This window comes from Venturia canescens, chromosome 1, assembly GCF_019457755.1.
Source record: "Venturia canescens isolate UGA chromosome 1, ASM1945775v1, whole genome shotgun sequence".
NCBI lineage: Eukaryota > Metazoa > Arthropoda > Insecta > Hymenoptera > Ichneumonidae > Venturia > Venturia canescens.
In genome coordinates, this window is record NC_057421.1 from 32,039,865 (window position 1) to 32,062,131 (window position 22,267).

At 38.2% G+C, this 22,267-nt stretch overlaps 1 protein-coding gene across 2 annotated transcripts in view; it reads left to right on the plus strand.

The window, feature by feature from the left end:
* Positions 1-9,092: 9,092 nt before the first annotated feature.
* LOC122410141 (uncharacterized) overlaps positions 9,093-22,267 on the plus strand; it is a 45,750-nt gene continuing 32,575 nt past the window's right edge. For both annotated transcript variants that reach the window (XM_043418214.1, XM_043418222.1), the window contains exon 1: positions 9,093-10,772. In XM_043418214.1, coding sequence (XP_043274149.1) covers positions 10,583-10,772 — 190 coding nt within the window. In that variant the 5' untranslated portion in view covers positions 9,093-10,582. The remainder of the gene's footprint in view (positions 10,773-22,267) is intronic.

Consider the following 22,267-nt stretch of genomic DNA (forward strand, 5'->3'; position numbering starts at 1 on the left):
TTGACGATTTCTCACGGATTATTCAGTGTCTCCTGCGTCCGTGAGGCGGTTACGTATCAAAGTAATCTACCTTAAGCCCTGTCATCTATTGGCAAATGAAAAGCTGCACGATCAGAAGAAAATCCGATGAGTACATGCCTGACGATTTTAACCGCAATTGACGTATCAAGTTCCCTGCCATATGATATCTATTTTTAATGAAATAAATTGAAATATATCGAGCTCAATACGACCATTCTCTGTGACCTCTCAAACTATTTCCGAATCGTTTTGGTCAAAATACACTTTTTCTTTTTCACTGCGAATCTTTAAATATCCCTTCTTATTCGTTCTTTTTTTTCAACTTAACACTGTTTTTATTAACAAATTTAATCTGGTTACAATTCAGCTAAAACTTTTTATTTACAGAACCGTGGTGTAAAAACCACGAATTCCCACTTTTCTGTCGATAATTTATATTCGCATTTCAATCGTTACATTTCAATATATCGAAATATTAAAAAAACTTTAAGTGCAATAAGAACGCCAGTGGAAGAAAAAAAACGTTTTTTGGTACTTTTGGTAATGAGGATTCCTCAATTTCGCAACGTTCACATTTGATGTCGTAGTTTAAAAAAATATCGAAAAGTTCAGGTCTCACTATGCTCGGTCCTTGAATACTTATTAAGGTAGGGCTCGATCGTTCAAACACGTTTGACATGGAATATAAGAATTCCTATAGCGCGTGGTGCTGCTTATTACGTGGTTAATAACCGACCTACGCCTTCACCGACCAATTGTCGTAATTTCACGTAATCCAGGTCGTGTCGAAAGCTGATTCCAGGGCCAATTACATTGTTCATAATCTTGGCTTACTCGCACGAAGACACGACAAGTCATAGCATCTTTAATTTTTATTAAATTATCTTTTCAACGTGATTAGGGTCAAATTTTCGAATGTAACCTATTTCGTAATCCCTGTACTGCCGTTCAGAATCGGAAAAGAAGACGGTAACGGATATAAACCCACCGACACTTTCGTAGTCGACGTTTCATAACAGAAACTGTGATGGAATCGTCTTTCCAATGCTCCAACAGCAGAAATATTTCATTATTCAAATATCAAATTTCAATTCAAAGAATAAAAAGTTAACAGATACAAATTTATCGACATTTCTCTACTCACTTCATAACAGAAATGCGATTTGTGTTTAAACAGCGGAAGTCCTCTTCATTAAAATATCAGTGATTTCAGCATTTTTATTGTGTGATCGACCAACTTTGACGAGCTAATCACGTTGAGTGCGATTTCTCCTGTTTTAGCATACGGAGAATTAAAAGAAAATGTATAAAACATGAGTGCTTTTAGTCGAAATTCCGTGAGTGATAGAGAAAATATTTTTCCAATTAAAAATTTAATGATATCGGAAGAGTTTTGTCGATTGAACACCAAAGTTCTTGGCTAGAATGCGATATTCCGTTGGTCCAAAAAATTTTCCCAGCGGACTTTCAACGCAGCCACTGTTGACCGGCTGTTATTACTTTTATAAAAGCAATAATCAGCTAATATTAGTCACAGTTATAATAAATATGATTACAGACATGACGTAACACGGAATCTACTTATTACATTACGTCGGAACTCGTTAAGGTATTTCCGAAAAAAAAACTTGAAAATATTTTGTCTCAATAAAAATTGGCTTTTCGCTGTTTGTTAATTTCTAGGCGTGTCTGTTTTTTTTTTATTTTTTTTTTTTATTTCCGTAACATCACAATTTTCAACACATTTGAGTTATTTGAGTTATTGTTATTCTACTCATTGTAATCGTCGTTCGTCGTCACCGGGGTTTTAAATAACCGAAGATAGTAACTCTGCATCAAAGCGCTGTAATAACTTGTATTACGAAAGACGTAACTCTAGTAAAAAGAGCACAGGTATAATAACGTATATAGCAGTATGCATTATAGTGAAAGGAGGGAATGAAGCAGTTCTGGCATCAGACAGGAATTGCTTCGCTGATGGTGCTGCTGGGGTCATATCGCAGTGGGTTCGATGACTTGCGCTCACGAGCGTAGCGCACCAGGTATATCGGTTCGAATGTACATACAAACACACTATACGCATTCATATTTTCTAGCTCTTCGGTCCACCGAGTTCGTCCAATTATTAAAAGGGAAACGGGAGAAGTGACCGTTGAAAAAAGATGAAGCGTCGTCTTCCGGTACTTCAAATGATGCCTCTGCGATCATTGAGAATTTTCCTGTTTCAAAGCACGAGACCTCGAGATCACTTTCTTGTTCAAAGGCCCAAGGAACTAAAAACGCAGATAAATCTCCGTATGCAAGGAATTACGAGAGATTAATTAAAAGAAAAATAATAAGGAGCTGCTTTCGGTAGGATGGAAAATCTACTGTCATTCATTTTCGTTCGAGACGCGAACGTCTATAGTTTCGTGAAGATAAATTCAGCGTTCCGCACAATCGAATCTTTTCATCTCGATTGTTTTCAGCGATCTCGAGGGCGACTCTCGGGTCGGAGCCTGCCCCATGACCGAGCGTGTTAGAGTTTTGGAGTAACGGAATAATTGCACTTAGGGCGATGTGTGTTTTGTCATTCGTGCTCGATTAGGCACGAACGGTTGTTCGCGCGGTTGGTACACGCTCTGGAGAACTTATTGCGTCATATCGATGCAGTGCACCAACATGTACGTGGCCTTTGTTATTTACGCTTATACTTATGCCCATATATGTACCGTTATAATTATTATGATCGCGCAGAGTTCATTTTCATGTGTGAGCGTCGCTAATGAGAGGCTCATAAAGAGATTAAAAAATCAGGGCTCGAAGACGTCTCGTTGAGAGAAACAAAAATTTATCTTATCGATGTTATCTTCCGTGGCACGAGGCCGAGATTTTTTCAACCGGTATACATTTAAGGCGTACGCTACCGGAGCTAGATAAATCGAGGCAACCGAATCTCCGATCTATTCTCTTGGGAGACTTATTGAGAGGAAGACGACTCGGGTTGTATTCACATACATGTACGCATCAATCTCGAGCACGTGCCGTTGAAGCAATTTACTCTGGCTCGTTCCCTCGAGTCAGTTGTTAAAATTGTGAGTCACGGTGCATTACTCGTAAAACTATATGCTTCGACGCGATGAAACGAAAGTAACCGACATAACGAGAAGGAGAGGATCGAGATTTCGTTGGAAAAAGTATCAAATATCGGATTTTTGATTACGGAAAGCGAGAAACATCGAAACTCGACATCATCGCAGATCGGTAGAGCTGATTTTCACAATCGTGTTAATCCGTTGAATCAATGGAATGACGAAGTGCCGCCAACACTTTTCGCAGATATCCGGAAGGGTAAGAAAAATAAGAATTTCAAAGTTTTGCTTTCTGCATTGACAGCTTTTGCACGCTCAAAGCAATGAATTTTTCCCCAGCTACGTTCATCGCCAAGGTCATTCCGGAGGAACACTGAATGCTTTCAATGTCCTTCTAATTATGAGGAAATGCACGCATTCGTTGTTTAATGAAAAACCTAAAAATCATTCTTTATCACGAATCTTAAGGATCTACTAAATTTACAGATTTGCTCTAAATTTTAATGCTCCTAAATGCACAAACGAACGTCGCTTTAATGCGCGGCATTATTTTAGTAGTACCGAGCTTCGTCGGGGCTGCGTATATGTAATCGTTTGATCGATCCGTCCCAACAAAGTCTTCCTCTGTCTCTAGATGACGAAAAAAACGTTTAGAAAAAATTCGACGATGTAATAGCCCGGCCGAGCGTAAATGAGAGCTCTAAAACATATGCGTAATGTTGCACATGCCTATGTACGTACATATTTATAGTTCATGCACGTATACTCATGCGCGGAGAAGCAACTTTATCGTTTCTTCGTTGTATTTAGCCAATAAAGTATCTCTTCTCGTGCGTCGCCGTCTACACACGAGTCTCCGAGTATTCGTTGCGTAATAGCACGGTTACGCGAAGGTAGACGCGAGTCGAGGCGACGAGGAAGATCCGGAGTAAGAGGAGGAGGAGGAGTGCCGCTAGTAACCTTGAGAGCTCGCGGATGAAACTCTCCGCGATCTCTCTCGTTCGTCGCAACATCGTACTATACTTTCAGGTTTTTCGTTGGTACAAACATGCCGAAAAGTTTCGTCCCATCTGCATTCCCGTGCCGCCGGTTTTGTCGTGCCTCTCGGTATGACAAAATTCTCCGAAATTTCAACAAAGCGATGAAGATTTAAAAATGTTTTATTGATTTAGAATATTGAGAATGCTGCTGTTTCTTCAATGAGGTCGAGGAAACGTTTTTTGGTTTACGTGCATCTTGACTCATCGGATGTTCGCTCCCACGTAAACGGCTTCCTCGTTGTGGGATTTGAGTTTTCCGCATATCTGATTGGAGCAAAAGTTGACTCACTCAGCGAATTCGGTACGTGCATCGTTCCAAAAAAATTCTTTTTAATATCATTGCCACGTGGAACAAATTTCTTCGTTTGTAATTGCTCAATTGCGGTTATTGGCATAATTGAAACATTGTTAAACGTTAAACAAAATCGGCTTTAAACATTGAGCTTAAGGTAGATGAGTGAAAATTCGCTATCCAAGATTACGCGATGATATTTTTTGTAGGCAAAAATGAATACGATTACACGTAAATTAATTATATCGAAAATCGACTTTTCTCTGACCCTTGACACATGAAAAGTTATTGAATTTTTTCATTAGTTATATCCAAAATTTCGCAAGAAAAATTGATCGTTGTATTTCGTGGATCTTCAAGAATATACACGTATTTTAGTTTTTGTATCTTATTGCTGAAAATCGGCTAAAATATTAAAAAATATCTCATGAGAAATCATTCAGATTACACGACAAATGGATCGGTAATGTTTATAGCAACGCTGCATTCAATACGTGCTCACATGTGACGTCAGTTATCGACCTTTTGGTCATATTTTGTCGTTCGTTCGCTTCGCCACGTTTTTTTGTCAGTTTTTACAAAACGACCATTTTTATCCCCGTGAACTTTCATATCGTTCATTTTATCATTTTCCTCCACTGCAATGCTACTCTGGACAGAGAACTCACTTCAAAATCTGTAAAATTTGTAAAGAAAACTGACAGCGTGACATCGACAGCAGCGGCAACGACTGTTGCACCATGCCAGTCAAAATGAACTCTTCAAACGTTTTTTTTTTTATAATAAAATTGTATAAAAATATTGGTTCTCTACCGATTATGTTTCTAAAATAATAAAATTATTATTTTGAATATTTAATATTAAACATTAAATATAATTTTAAATATTAAATGAAAATTATTTAAAAATAATAATAAAATTATTATTTTAAACTAAGTTTCGTTTTTTGAAATATTCGAAAAATATAGTTGGAGCAAAGATCGTCCACCCATCTACCTTAAATTCATAAGTTCGTTTATCTAATCTGAGAAAACTTTCACGTGGGATTGTCGACACCGAAGTGATCTCTATTCCCGGTTGCAATCATAAAAGTGAGCGGCGGGGCAACGCGGTGCGTAAATCGATACGTATCGTAGTAAACTATTGAATTATACAATTTTTCTGAATGATAAAAAATGTACATTCATACGAAAGTATAGATGTAGATATTGGTCGGTATTGATAGTTCATTGATCTGATTTGACGAGAACGGAAAGTACAGAAAACTCAATCACGGTACAAACGCTGTGCGTGCAACAGTATTACAGTAACAGAGACCAGTTTCGGTTAATTTGATAAGTGTACGTATATATCGCGAGTCTCACATGTGCCAATTTCCTCTTTTTTTTTTTATTCCGTTTATACTTACCGCCGTAATTGGGAGTGTTCGCGACCTAGTGAATCGTCTCGCGAACTTTTTTCCGCGTATATGACGTATTCTGTTTCAATATTGGAGCGATTTTTTAAATTTCATCCATTATCGAAAAGTCCTGCAATGACTCGAAATCTACTAAGAATATTATCGAATTACCAAAATTTCTAATATTTTGCATCATTACCGATTTTAAAAATTATTTTATTTAAGTTGCACAAATTTTAAATAATGAAATATTAAATAACCGAAAAACATTTACTCTTAAATTATGTCTCTCTAAAACACGGCGAGTTATCTAATTCATTGACACCTCGTAAGAGTACGTGCACTTCTAGCTCCGTCTCGACTCCGTTACTTTCTGTCCAATAACGCGCCTGCTACAATGCAAGATTCTATGTTTACTGCAATTCCTTCTCAATTCATTGCGCCCAAGGATACCATCAATTTTTTATTAGTGTGAATTTGCTCCAAAAATCATCGCTTTATTTACAATACACTCATACAAAATCCTTACTCAAGATATCTTTCACTGTCAATGTCGAATTGACTGTTGCTCAATAAAGTGACCACTGAATAAAATCTATTCTATTTGCTATAATTTTTGTTTAATTAACTCCTCAATGATATTTCTATAGAAAAGATCTCAATGAAATTGCAGGATTATCAGTGCTGGTTATCGTGTAGTTTCGCAACGTTTCCAGTCGAACGTCGAACGAATTGTTTCGAAAAAAACGAAAAAGTGTTTTCTCTTGGAAGAAGTTGAATGTCAGCTTGAATGACAAAAAGACGTATCGATTCTTTTAGTGTTCCGATTTTTTTTATTACATTCGGAAGTTAATAAAAAATAATTCATTATTTTCTCACAATATTTGCCCTCTTTATCTGAATTCAATAACACAATTAAATCAAAAAATCTACAAAATAGTACCCAGCAAATAGGTGTCAACCCATTTGAATTCACCTTTCGAGGTTTCATCGATCGATCTGATTCGTACTGGACGAAAATGAATTTCGCATCTTCCGGAGTTAAACACGTGCCATATGAAAATGAGTCTCGAAGTGGAATATAAAAAGCATGCGGTTCCGTTTCGCGTGGAACGGCTCGTGTATATACCTTGGGATATTCTTTCTCTGTACGTACAACAACGCCACAGTATTCGGTTCCTCTCCTCATGCAATATCGTTTCGATGTTCCGCCAGGGAACCCCGCTCTCTTTGAGTCTCTCGCGGCTCGCGGCTCGATCCGCGCGCGTACCGTCGTCGTCGCGGACGTCGTCGTTCCTCGCTCAGTGCGGCCCAACGCGCAGGCCCGTGAACACGCGTTCCCCGTGCTGTCCGGCGCCCGTTACTCCTCTCATCCATCTCTCTCGTTCCTACCTGTGCCGTGTGTCGTGTGTGGCGTGTGCGTGTGTGCGCGTGTGTGTTTATGCGAGCACGTACTCTTAGCGCAGGTACAAACAGCACAGCGGGGGCCAGCAAGCATCCGAGTTGAGGTTCACCGAAAGTTTTTATCGTCTCTTTTATTCTAAGGCATTGCGCATCAAGTCAATTATTGTTTTTCGTACCGAATTACTTCGGATGAAAGTTGAGTCTGAAAATATGGATTTACATATCGAGTTTCATGTTATTTCTATTCCGCAGTTCAAACCTTTGTGTTGAACCCTCGAAATTCATTCACCCAATTCATGCTGTTTGTGACAGCCGATAAGGGTGGCAGCGACGAACGGGGGGTGAGATTTCGATCGCAAAGTGTCGGAGAAAAAGGCGCGCGCGCACGCGGGAGTGCGTGGGTGCGTTTTGAATCGTCGCTCGCGACGACTTGAATTGTTTATGGTCTATATGTCAATATAAGAGTAATATTTGTGTGGGTGCGCATACGTACACGTGTAATTTTGTGTTGGATGGCGGTGCTCGAGCTGACGAGCAATCGATGCAATACGTTCCTCGAACGATATGCGACACAGAAAAAGAAATAACGTGAATCGAATGAATCGCTGATTTTCACTGGAACAGTGCAATATTTCGTAACAATTGAAAGAACAGCGACGAGAAAAAAGACGAACGTGGGCTTCGCTGCGGCACGAATGAATACGGAAAATCAACGAGCAAGAATTCGAAGCTGCAGAATAATGAGGAACGATTATTATTTGAGAATTTTAATCTTTCCGATATCCCGAAGGTATTACATCGATCTGTGAAGAACGATCCCTCAAAATAATGATCGAGAGAGAGAGAGCTCGATGAAACGATAGAAAAAATGACGCAAGGTTCGTCAATACAATTAAAATGAAGGAGAATTGAAAGCGAGCGTAGCGGTGAATGTACAAATGAAATATATACGGACGGGAAAATAGACTGTGAGAAACACGGTAGTACGGCTGGCAAGGTGCTGATCGATAAGAAAAGAGACCGAGCGCCACGAACGCGTCAGACGGAGAAGCAAAACTATATGAGTGTACACGGGTGTTCGCGTGTGTTACTCAACGACGGAATTCGCCTCCATTATCCGCCGAGAGCATGGAAAATACCTGCTTCGTACATACGTGTTATCGCACACAAGCGTGAAACTCGTGTTTTTATGCATTTGAGAGAGAACAAGAAATCGAGAAAAAACCGTTTCAGCATGGTTGTTCATGACCTACAGAACATTGAATAGCAATAATAATAACAACAACAATAATAATAATAATCGAAAAGCCTGAGAACTGGGAGCCATATCGGAGAGAAGAATTAGCATTTCATTGGCAAACAATTACGAGCAAAGATATTCATTTATCGTACCGATATCCAGCGATGGTTGCCCAAATCGTCATGGTCACGAGTAAATCTGGAGACAGCAGCGTCACGAGCGAGATGAAACGCGTACAATATCAGTTTTGGACGGTGAATGTGCATGATCGAAAAACTATGCGACGCATATGAACGAAAAACATTGAAGAGTCAATTCGATGCTTGTTCCTTTCGTGTTGAGCAGAAAATATGCCTTACGGAAGTTACGATGAGGCAAGAAAGATCAAAGATCTTGAAAATTGGCAGTTTTCACCCTCGCCGGTCGTTAATCCTTACGCTCTTTGACTCGGTTCGAAGATCGAGATAGTCGAGGCATATCCTCGATAGGGATCCTCGATACACTTACATCGGTACACGAGGAGAAAGATTTGCGATCTCGTACACGCGAGGGTTCGTGCAAGGGAAACAAGGCGAAAGGCCGACGGGCCGGGGAGGGGGAGGGGGTGGGTAGGGGGGGGGGAAAGGTTACAGTATTCTGTATTGTGAAGCGAAAAGGAGGAAGGAATATATAGAAGCCCTGAGACATGAGATCGTAGTGGGCTTCTCATGGGCTGTATTTTTAGCGGTTGCTTCTCTCTGGCTTGAGTCGTGCTGAAACCGGTTCTCTCAGGAGTTGCCGGAGCAACAAAGACCGGCCACGAGTGTCCTGCCACGAAAAACTTTCAAGGGTTCCGCGGAATATCCGAGTGCGCGAAAAGACCTTATTGCCGAAAGGGCTACAGGGACCGGGCAGGGAGGGAGAAGGGACGAAAAAGGAGGGAAGGTTTTGAGATCCCTGAGAACGAAAACGATTTAAAAGGGGAATTCACTTGGACGAGCTCAGTAAGGATTTACGACGAAAAAAACTATATTTTTTTTATCGATTTTCATATCATAGCATCGGAATGAAAATACGAAGCAGCCGTCAATGTCGCGATGGAGGAAAAACAGTTGGGACCCTATTTTTGACACGACGAGTCGATGATACAAGAGCTAGAAAATAAACAAGTGTAGAAAAAACATTTCGTTTGTCCACGTTGAGGGTTATCAGGACGCGAGTCGCTAAAAAAATCCAGTTGGAAGTTATCAACGCTCAACGGGACGTTCGAGGAATATTGTTTTATTTTTTTTTTAATTTTTTTTTTTTTTTTTTTTTTTTTATTTAAAGATAACCAAACGTGGAAAGCTGTTAGTGCTCCACGAAATCGGGCACAACCGCGAGGGAGCAGGATCGTTAACGTTTCTTTCGACATCGCAGAAAAATATATCCACGAACGCACACACCCGTACGCACTTTAATACACGCGCACGCATACCCACGATTTGGTTGGAATGCGCGAACCTTCCCCGCGAAGTATCTCGTCTCTCGCAACATTACAATACGACGAAAAAAAAACTAAACGCACGAATTCATAAAGGCTTATCTCTGGGAATCTCCAGCTTGGACGAATTCCTTCGAAAGAAAAATATCGTCTATACCTACCGCGACACTCCAATCCGATGCGAAAAATAATGAAGGAAAACTGCACGAGTGATTTTCGATGCTGAAAAAAATATGAAGGGGCGCCCTAATGTTGTAACCGGTAAAGCGAGTGATAGAATTTGTCCCGTCGTTTTCTAAATATCGTAAGTTTGACGTTAGTGATCAAGGTGAAACGTGCTGCTGTCACATCGTGACGTTCTAGTGCCGTTAGACGAGCCTCTCGTGAGCACCGCCTGCGTCTAAATACGAGAATAGGCTGTTACAAGGAAGAGAGAAAGTTCTCCCATCTCGCGTCTGGTACGAGGACGTGCTCCAACGAAACTCCACTATCATCCGGAAAACTTTTTCTTCGTCTGCCACAACTGTACAAAATACCGTTGTGGCTGTGCTGGTTCTGTTGAACGAAACGATTTACAATAAATAAAAGTGCAATCGATGGTAATATTGCTCGAGGCACAACCAGAACTACTAATGCTTGAAACGGTATGAAGAATGGCCGATACAAACAACCGTCATGGTGTTCACGGTGTCGCAAGTACCGCGGGAGATCCACTGAGGGGCGAGAAACGAGCGCTCGCAGCGAGGGTTGCTTCGGGTGCTTTGGCACTCGGTGTCCTCGCCGTTGTTTTGCAATCAGCTGCAACGGCGACTCCTGCTTGGGGTTACTACACAAATCCCGATGGTGAGCTTTTTCTTTTTGTTTAGATTTTTTAGAGATTTTTTAGAATGTTTAGAAAACGCATTATTTTATGTTCACGCGCGTTTCGGAGCAAATCCTCGACCTGTCATGCTCTATTACTCAAGTACAAGGCTGCATTGTGAAGGCACGTGCGCGCTAAGTCGCTCGAAAAGTTTCACACGGTCAAATTAATAGCCACCCGAGGGTACGATTTACGCGGCGATATATTCCACTCAAAATTTCATCGATTTCAAAAAAAAAACAAGATTAAGACACGAGCGTTTAGAATCATTTTTTCAACAGACCTGTTTCGAGAATCGCTTATCGAGTCATGAGGGAACCCAAATGGGTTTGGGCCTTCCTGTAGAAACGTACCGAACGCGACGAAAGTTATGAGCGATTAAACCTCGAGGTGGAGACTGTCGAGGCTGTGTCACGCGTTTTTCGGAAACTCGTTGGGGATAATTGGATTCTTGGCCACGAAAAAAATGCTCGATCCGAGTATTTTTATATACCGATGGGATTTTTAAATATGAAGAATCCTCATTTATCATTGTCACACATTTTCGATTTCCAATGCACTCATCTTCTACCGCGTTAACATAAATAGATGCAGTTGCGCTCAATCAATTTGGATAATTCGTTAAAACAACATCGATTCGTTACGCCCTCCGTGACAAATTTTCCAGTAGCACCGATCGGCGCTTAATGACCGAGTATCTTTTCGGAAACGTTTCTTTATCTTCACGCTAGCGATGACTTTATCCACGTATAATTAGAAGAGGAAAACACTGCCCAGACGTTGCGACAGAATTCTGAGAGGCTTCGGTGTACGACAGTATTTTCTCTTTTTCTTTTTCACTGTTCCCGAGCGCATAAACTCCTGGTGTTAGTGGGCTTGTCAAACGTGAGACGGAGGAAAATAGAAAGAGGGAGGGCAGGGGGGGGGGGGGGCAAGTGTGAGAAAGAGATAGAAAGAGGCGTAGCGCAGTTTTACAGGAAGTGCGGGTCGCGCATGAGGTTTGACCTAGTTTCGTGCGGCGTTAGAGTAGCGCCCTGGCAAACACGTACCCGCGATACAAAAGATACACGATCGCCCCTCGGCTTCTGGTCTGTGACCACTACTGGCCTCTCCCTCGTGCGCAGTCAATTAGTCTTTAAGCCGCGTTCCCTACCTTGTTTTTCTTGCCTTTTTGTTTTTAACTTTTCATCGCTACTCCGAAGCCGTCCCTTTATATTCACTCACGCGCGATTAAAGTGTCGATCCAATTATGGATATACGAGGATAAAGTAGACCAAGAGGTCTCTTTAATGTTTGTTTTTTTCGGAAGCTCACGTGCAATGCTTTCAATACTAATTAATGACGCGTTATCGTGACACAAAAAATTGACTTTTACGCCGTAATATGAAGTCAAATTTACAACTTAACATTCACATTCATCAGCCCAAAGTAATCGGTTTTTCTTATTTTTTTAGCGCCTCACGTGGAAGAAAAAATCAATTACGACGCAGCTTTTTTCATTATTGCTTTAGCCAAATTCTCAGACGTAATTTTAACAAGCATTTTTTGCACTCATGTCCGAGGGGCTGAACGCTCTGTCGTGCATAATAATGCAATCTTTGTCAGCATCGCGCGGAGGGTGCGTCACCGTCGGTCGTGATGAATAAAAAATGTATGACGCTTATATTCACCTGTATGGGTCGCTCCACGTGATACGACACAAATTTCGTTGTGTCTTCGTAGATTGAAATAATGTTTATTATAATAATGAAGGTAGTATTGCTTTAAGGCCGGGGTAACGTCAATAATTCGGTGAAAAAAAAAGAAAACATTATTAGCAATATTTTTAGCCGCTACAGAAAATACGAATCTATTTTATTAATTGTAACATCACAATACAATATATAAACAAAATTTTCTGAATTTTTAAAACTCGAATATCAATAATTAACTCGAACTTCGGAAAAAAATTTGGCATAAATTTCAAAATGATCGGTCGAGTAGATTTCGATTTACAGTGTTCACCGGTGGACAATTTTTTTCTGAAGAGTCTCTGAAGACTTGCTACTATCGAGTTAATTATTGATTTTCGGGTTTTAAAAATTCCGGAAATATTGTTCATATATTGTAATATGATGTCACAAACAATAAAATTAATTTGTTATTACCTGTAGCGTGTAAAAAAATTCTTAAAATGGGGCCTTTTTTCCACCGAATAGAGACATTATCCCGCCCTTAATGATGAACATTTACTGGAATCATTTGTAAATATTATGAGAGAACATAAATCAGGCAAGTTATTCCGTAATGAAAGATTCATAAAATTTAGACTACCCGGAACACGTTTCCAATTATCCAATTAAAATTCTAAGTAATCCAACCGGAAAATGGTAGAAAATGATAAAAACTTGGAAATTTAAAAAGTGAAAAAATGTAAAAATTGTAAAAATGACAAAATTGTGAAAATTGAAAAACAGACTCACAATTTTTTGTTTTTCAAGCGAACGATGTGAAGGATTCGTTTTGATATTGAAGAACGAAGAATAAAAGTGCAATTCGTGCAGAAGGTTTCGTACGCGTTTAAGTTATTGGTAATCTTCGTATAAGAATTTCCGTGAAAGTATTTTCCTGGAATAGACGAGTGGAAACCGAGACGGACGTTGAACCAAGTGTCACGAATTTTTCCAGACTTTACGGTCACCTGCGTAAATGGATGAAATGTTTCAAAACGCCTTGGCACTGAGATTTATTTCCTATTGAAATTCTTCTCTGCCTTTCTTCGCCACGTATTTATGACAAAACACGTACGTGCGTAAAGGAACTTATGAAAGGAAAATAACTTTTTTCTTCGCTGTCAACGGTCGCGATTTCTGAAACACGAACGTCGTCCCTCTCTTTTCATCAAAATTTGTATTCATTGATGCGGTACGTGTTTTTCGAAAATACCGTTTCCACTTTTCTCATCCATTTTCATTGCATAATGTACGTTATTGGCAACCTGGAAATATTATCCGGTGTATTCACGATTATGGTAATACGTGTTTTTGATATTCATTTTCGAAACGAAGGTTTTTCTATCCAATGAATATAAACATAAACGCGATCCTGCGACATAGGAAAAAAAATTCGTTCCTCGATCGTTTCGTATTCTCAGCAGGGTTTGTTAAACTCTGATAAACTCGCGAGCGTCAAGTAATATCTTTTATTCCCATATGTGTACACCGAAGCAGGTGGATCGCGCAGCTGGTGCGACGCGTCGGTGGCTCCGCGGGATTCTGTCGATACACTATTATGTACCGAACAGTCACGTACTCGTCATGAATTATTGGACATCATTTTTTAATATATTTATATTCGACACAGTTGTGTCATAAAACAGAAAGAAATTCTCCGGTTTATCGAGCAAATAAAAATGTGTGTTCGACGATGTAACTGGTCGATGAGTATGAGGGTGCCAAGATGAAAATTTAAGAATTTTTTTCCATCGGTTCGCGCTGCATATGCCATCGCTCGATGACTCTTAAGGAGTTTCGGTACAGGCGTTACAATGTTGCCATGCTAATCCATGCTAAAAAAATTAAAAAATTTAAAAAGTTCGGAATTTTATAAAATTTGGTGAACATATTCTTTAGTGCCAAATTTGACAATACAAATTTTTTAAGATTTTTCTTCTACACAGTTATCGAGTAATTGATCACTAAAGTTGACGTGTATAAGCATAGCGTTTCAATATATATAGGTATACATTCCGGGCATAAGAAATCTGCTTTAATGCGTAATTACTCGATAACTAAGTAGAAGAAAATTTTAAAAAAATTTGTGTTTTCGCACTTGATGTTGAAGAACATTATCATCAAATTTGATCAATTTCTTAACATTTAGACTTTTGTACCGAAACTCCTTAAGGGTGAATGATACAAAAGTCGAAATAATTTGAAATTGATCAAATTTGGTGATAATCTTCTTCAACATCAAGTGCAAAAACACGAATTTTTTCAAAATTTTCTTCTGTTTAATTATCAAGTAATTACGCATTAAAGCAGATTTCTTATGCCCGGAATGTATATGGAAACGCTATGCTTATACACGTGAACTTTAGTGATCAATTACTCGATAACTGTACAGAAGAAAAATCTTAAAAAATTTGTATTGTCAAATTCGGCACTAAAGAATATGTTGACGAAATTTTATAAAATTCTGAACTTTTTGAAATTTTTTATGTTTTTAGCATGGTTTAGCATGGCAACATTGTATCGCCTGTGCAATATATCCTTAAGGAGTTTCGGTACAGGCGATACAATGTTGCCATGCTAAACCATGCTAAAAACATAAAAAATTTCAAAAAGTTCAGAATTTTATAAAATTTCGTCAACATATTCTTTAGTGCCGAATTTGACAATACAATTTTTTTTAAGATTTTTCTTCTACACTGTTATCGAGTAATTGGTCACTGACGTTCACGTGTGTAAGCATAGCGATCCCATATATAACGGTATACATTCTGGGCATAAGAAATCTGCTTTAATGCGTAATTACTCGATAACTAATTGTAAGTAGAAGAAAATTTTGAAAAAATTTGTGTTTTCGCACTTGATGTTGAAGAACATTATCACCAAATTTGATAAATTTCTTAATATTTAGACTTCTGTACCGATACTCCTTAAAGAGCATGGGTTTACCTTGATAATTATGCACTTTCGATTCTTCGAGTAATCGTTAATTTCTGGGCTCCCTTTAATTAGCGAATCCAGCACTTATTTCGCGATGTCGGTTTCCATTCTGAGCTCACAAATACCGGATTCGTTTTGACATTACTTTCTCTGTTCGAAAAAAAAGTCAAAAGCACAAAAACCTTGAATTTTAAGTCTTATTTTCAGTATTAGATGCCTGTAAAAACAGATTTTCAATATAAATTAACGGAAGTGTCATCGAGCTCTTTTGAAAGGTAACGCTACGAGCGTAGATCTTCAACGAATACATATTTAAAATACGTGAGTACTTTTTGTGCGCAATTCATGAAGAACGAAAGAAAAAAAAACAAATAGAACGGATAAACGGTTTTGAAGATTTAGCACCAAGAGTTGTGGAGACAGAATTGTCTTTTATACAGTTTTGTCGTCGCCTCCGCGTTCGTTCTGTCCCCCGTGAATATAAAGCGTGCTCTCTCTAGACGTTCGAAGCTCTGTATGTGGTTTGTTGGTGTTTGGCTGTGGTAGGGTTTTCTACAAAGCTAGTATAACAGGTGCTCTGGATATACTGTTACGCATCCACAGTTAACGGGGCTCTTTCTTCGATGCACTATAGTTGAGCTGTAAATAAAAGACTGGTATAAAAATGCCGAGGGCATTGAGAAACGACGAGAAGGGGAGAAAAACACGATCGCTTACGGACGAGGAGACTCGCTCGCACAATTGTGCGGTACGATAATTAAGGGGTTCTGGGGAAAGAGCCCGGAACAATAAAATCGTCAGCTCTATTGCCAATTTTCAGTTATACTAGGCAATATCTTTAATAAATATGAGATCTCGCTACATTCGTCTAAATTTATTGATACTTCTCATGAATCGGACACCGATTTTTTCACATAATCGTATTTATGAAATTAAATTGGCTTTTCGAATGCTCGAGAAATCTATAATTGAGTTAGTTGTTCACGGGAAATATGACCAAAATCATTGAACGTCATAAAATAATGCTTTTTAGTTTTTTTTTCTTTTTTTTTCTTTATTTTTATGTTATCCAAAATTGAATTCGTTCTTAAGGGGTCTACGCTAATTGGACGGGTAAAAAAGACTATTTCCACGAATTTTTTTGACCGGTATGAATTATAAATACGGAAATAAAAAATGTTGGGCCTCAGACGTACACTCTTAAAATACACAATTTTTTTTTTATATTTAGTTTACTCAATTTTCGTACAGAAAAATGGGGGAGGAGGCAGGTCCAAAAAAAGACGGGTATTGGTTTCGGAGATTTGATCAACAAGCCGTCCAAAAACTTAATTATGAGAAAAACACGTTAAAAAAAACCGCACTGGGCGGTGCGTATTAGCGTGCTCAGACAGCCACGTAAACATCGCTCAAAAATACACTTCGACTGCTCAGATCTTTATAAAATTTTACTATGATACTTTTAAATATGCACCCGCCTAGAAAATTTCTTAGGTGCTTCTTCGGGGTACTGTCAGGTTACCATGCTGCCTTGTTAGGGCTCTTATAAGGCCACCTGATGGTGCTCTGTTCAAAAATGTTATGTCCTGAAACATATGGCCGGGAACGGGGTGCATGGTCAGGCCCTAATCCGGCTAACCCCGATTAGAATTTAAATTATTTAAAAAATATTTAATTCATCATTTCCACTTTATTTCCGATTGTATATTTAGTTACTTTCCATCATTTGGATTACTAATGATAATCAATTACGCAGAAAAATTTTCCGACCTACATCGGGATTTGATCCTATCACTTTTTTCACTGATCCTATCAAATTTGCGTAGACACAAATTAGAATCTATACGAGAAGGTTAAAAAGTTGGTGAAGAAAGTGAAATTCAAATCAATCGAAAAAAAAAAATAATTTAATAATATCTCCACGATATTTCATAATGGTCATAAAAATGCAATAAAAAAAATAGATTTTTTGAAAATTCTAGTTAGAGTAGACCCCTTAATTTGGTACCAGGTATGTCGGATTTGATCAAATCAAAAAACAGGAATCTAGAGACATGGCAGTATCTTGACGCGAAGTATTAAAAAGAAAAATTTAGCAAGTCAAGACAGGCTCGAAATTGGTCGATTTTCCCTGATTTGTGAAGTTGAAGTGGTCGCCGCATTTGTAGAGAATTGGCCGAATGAAAAAATGAAAGTCCCATAAGAAAATGTGATTAATGCGTTTCCGATGATGAAAAAAAATTCTGATCAGACATCCGGAAAAGGGCTAAATTGTAGCTGTAAAAATGTTTAATTTACGATTATTTTAAAATATTGTAAATACAAAAAATTAATATATTTTTTTTATTTTCTATTTAAAATAAAATACGATTAATTTTGAACATAAACTTTAGAAAGTTCATTTTAAATAAAACAAGTAACACGACTGGCCCTTCCAATGGACTGAGTTTAATGAAACAGGTGTGACTAGAATGCTTCGAGTGCCTCCATTTTTCGAAAAGTCTGGAACGACGATGAGTAAGGACTTTAATAACACACTTTTTTTTATCATTTTTGCCCCGATTACGGTACCGCATCGTTCCCATCACTCTCACGAATGTTTCATCGTTGGCCCTAATCGACCTAATGACAGTAATAGTTTGAAATGAGAGAAAAAAGTCTCCGGGATTGTAGTCCATACGTGATTTATTATATCATTGTGAAACTCTCGGATTGCAAGTGCTTTCGCGTGCGTGCAACTGAAGTCGATTCTCTCTTAGACGTTCAAACATACCGTCTGATTAATGACAAGGAAACATCAAGTATTTAACAAGACAATTCTTGTCATCTAAGACAAAAAAAAATTCTCGATTTTTTTTAGAAAAATTCGGTATTCAGCAGTTTCAATTATACACAAAAATGACCTCGCATAATGGAACGTGGAGACAAATATGATGGAGTTTCCATCAGCGAATGTAGTTTGATAAAATAAATGAAAAATAGCAAATATAATTCAGAAACCAATTTCGTGATGGCGTTTACTTTCAAAAATACATGAGCACCTCTGAAAATAAGTTGTCACATTCAAGTTGAATTGAAAAATCGAATAACTATATACATAGAACCGAAAGTGTAAAAGACCTTCATTCGATTTGGCTACTGGGCTTTTATCACAAATCCCATATTAATTCAGAAAAAAACTCGAAATTTAATCATAATTTACCGTTTTTCGATCTTTTCTGTCATTAACCGCTGCAATGTGTACACACTATACAAGGACGTATTTTTCTGACTCTCGAAAAATATCGATCACGCACATGTTGTTTGTATGGAATGGCTCGTGTCGTTGATGATTTCTCGGTGCGGTGACTCGGCGAACAACCGCACTCGGTAACTCGAGTACTACAAACTCTCAACTACATCATTAATATATAGATGTATATATTTTTATACGTACTAGATAGGTATCTGAACGTCCGCATATAAAACCAGTCCTCCATTCTCTTCAGTCCAACCTCAATACCACTTCGAGTACACCGACAATGAACATTCGTCCGTGTATATATAGAATATATATATTCGTACCTGCGCTTACAAAGTACCTGTGTCTGTGAAAATATACAAAGTGTCCAAAAAACGGGCACTAAATTTAGAGGAAAATTTTCTTCCAATTTTTATCTAATACCACGTAATAACTGGTGAATCAATCGATTCTTAAGGGGTCCAGCCTAATTATATGGGCAAAAAAAGACTAGTTTCACAAATTTGTTTTGACCGGTACAAATTATAAATGTGGATACAAAAAGTGTTAGGCCTAAAAAATGCACAAAAAAATTTTAGTTTAATCGTATTCAGTTTTCGTACAGAAAAATTGGGAAGAAGACAGGTCCAAAAATAAGATGGCTGTGCGCTGTTGATAAAATCTCTGGAACGGATGATCGGAGAAAAAAGAAAAAATGGTTTTAAATTCAATAGGTATAAATGGCTATACCGCGTGTCATACGATTATTGATTTTTTCAAAAATGACAAAATGCCGGCCATTTTTTCGAAAACTAGGAAAAAGCACGTTTTTTCGTCGTTTTAGTCACAAAGTACATGTGGTAAAAAATTTTGGTAAAGATCTACTACGATACTTTTAAACTTTCGAAAAATGGAATAAAAAAAAATTGCGAAAATTCTGATTAGGGCAGACCCCTTAATGAGCCGTGCAATGCACTGTGAAGGAAAAGTGCGAAGGGGGGTCTTCGCAGCCGGATAATTGATTCTGTTTGATTCTACTGCACCCACACTCATCGTATCAAATCATTAAATATCTCGTTGTTTTTTAAAAAAATGGATTCTAAAATAATATCGATTTTTATGAATTGAAAAATAGTTTATTCTCCCGACGTTTCAACGGTCCAAGCCTTTGGAAGCGCACTCGTAAGACACCCTGTGCAGTGATAAGTAGGTGGAAAGATCGTAGGTAATACGTGTAGGGAAAGTACCGCTAAGCGAAGAGCGTGAGGGCCAGCAAAAAAGTCGTTACTCGTCTTCGTCGACGACTCTCGAGTCCACGAGTGCAACGGCCTTTTATATATACCTGACGCACGCTCTATACTCGAGAGCTCTTGCTTTTTTCTTTTCTCGTTATATCTCCAAGACGCGAGATAGTAGTTATTCCTTTAACATCCTTTCCTACGTGTCCACGTGTCTCCTACGTATCTGGCAGTTCGAGTCCTACTATTTCATTTTTGCGATGTCAATAGCTCGAACTCTTGGCTGGTGGTGCGCCACGATATTGCTGTTGGTGAAACGCCTGAGAGACTCGGGCTATCTTTACGTGTCGAATGTTGCGTGACGACGCTTGTCCTAGCCTGCAAGCCTCGGAGGTTTTGTGGCTGGCCTGGGAGTCTACTCGGTGGAAACAAGGATTTTGGAAAAATGCAAATTACTATAATTGGTCGTAAGGATAGATTATTATGAAAGTATTTTCAATCGTTCGATCTTGTTCGTTATTTGTAAAATTATGATTGGGCGCGATACCGAATTTAGTTTTTCCTAACACTCCAAGAGTTCCGATCAAGAGTTCCGAGATTTTTATGACTCGTGTGGCCATAAAGAAAAATTCATTCATATATAAAATCCAGATATTTCGATAGATCTCTGGCTATGGACCTTTATATAGACGAGCTTACTTTCTCGTGAAGAAGAGATTTCGACCCTCGGAGACTGCAGCGATTATATAATAGTTACCGCACCTACGTTACAGCCTCAGGTAACGGGCCTGCTTGCTGGACAACACTCGCGATTGCTCTGGTGATAAAAAAAAAAAAAAACACAATGATTATATACGAACGAGCTTACGTGCCTCATACACATGTAAATGCTTGTATATACGCATAGTTACGTTTTTGAAGATTTTTTTCTTCGTGTAAATCGAAATTCCCAGTGCGTGACTGGCATCGTCAAGGATGATTTTGATGCGAGAGGTTTTCGTTGGGACACCGAGACGTTTTTGCTACTGCGTATGAAATTCTATCCACGTCGTTATTCGCCTTTTCTCATTTATATGTTATTCGCCCATCCCGATGTTTCATCTAATTCGTTGAGCTTCATATATTTTATTTAATTAATATGATTTGTTGCGTTATGAATTGTTAACGACAGAGCGTAAAGACGCGATGATAAAAAGATTTTTAATGAATTAATGATTATTTATTGATGCCCTAGCAAGGCTTTCGGGCGCTATACAAAGCAAGTAAAAAGAAAAAAATCTCAGTTTAGAAAGGAAAAAAATATAGCTCAAACAGCAAGTAGCTTCAGGCCAAATGAGTGCTAAATTTTCAAAACGCTTTTAGACCAAGTTTAATGTACCGATTAAATGTATTGTTAGTGGATTTGTATTGCAGCATATATCTTATTAATATGTAAAAATATTAAAAACGATAGTTTTGCAAAACCATCAACTAATAAATGCAAATTTCCACGATGACACATTTTCACTGGTACTTTTCAAAGAATTATCTGCGATATTTGTTCCTCAACTGGTCCTCTACAAATCGTCCATGCAGTTGTTTTTTGAACTTGATCGTTTGACTGTTGCAGCGAATTGTTCATTAAGCGAAAAAAACTTTTTTATTCATAATTTCTGAAAGAATGAATTTAAAGAAAAATCTACGTGGTGAATTCGTAGAGGATCAATTGAGGAACAAAATGAGTCTTGGTGCAATAAAATCGGTTAAAAAATACAGACGATTTTTTGAAAAAAACCTGTGGAAATGTGTCGTTATGGATATTTGTATCTATCAGATGATAGTTTTGCAAAACTATCATCACTGCATACATCTACTAACAATAAGTTTAATCGGTGCGTTGAACTTGATCTAAAAGCGTTTTGAAAATTTAGCACTCATTTGACTAGCATGCAGTAAAGATTAATTAATAGAAAACGAGATAGATTGACAGGATACAATCAAACGAGAAGATAAGTTAAATTGTGCGGCATGAAAAAAACGGAAATGCAAAACTAGGAGTAGCTTATAATAAACTAAGGCTACTGTAAATTGATGATTACAAAACTAGAAAAATAAAGAGTGAGTTAATCACCAGGATAGAACCAATGGAAAAGAAACGCAATAAATATAAAAAAAGGAGAAAGAATTTGAATGTTTGAAAATAAGTTGGAAATAAGTTGAAATAAGTTGAGGCGCACACAAGCTGAATAAACGAGTAAAGAAAGCTGCAATCGGGCAAGATGGAAACTGATGAATAACATGGTCATTTCAAGTAAAGCTCAAACAGATATTTGTGTAATTTTAGTTTAAAAGTAGAAAGTTTAGATGATGACGAAATTTCGAGGGGCAAC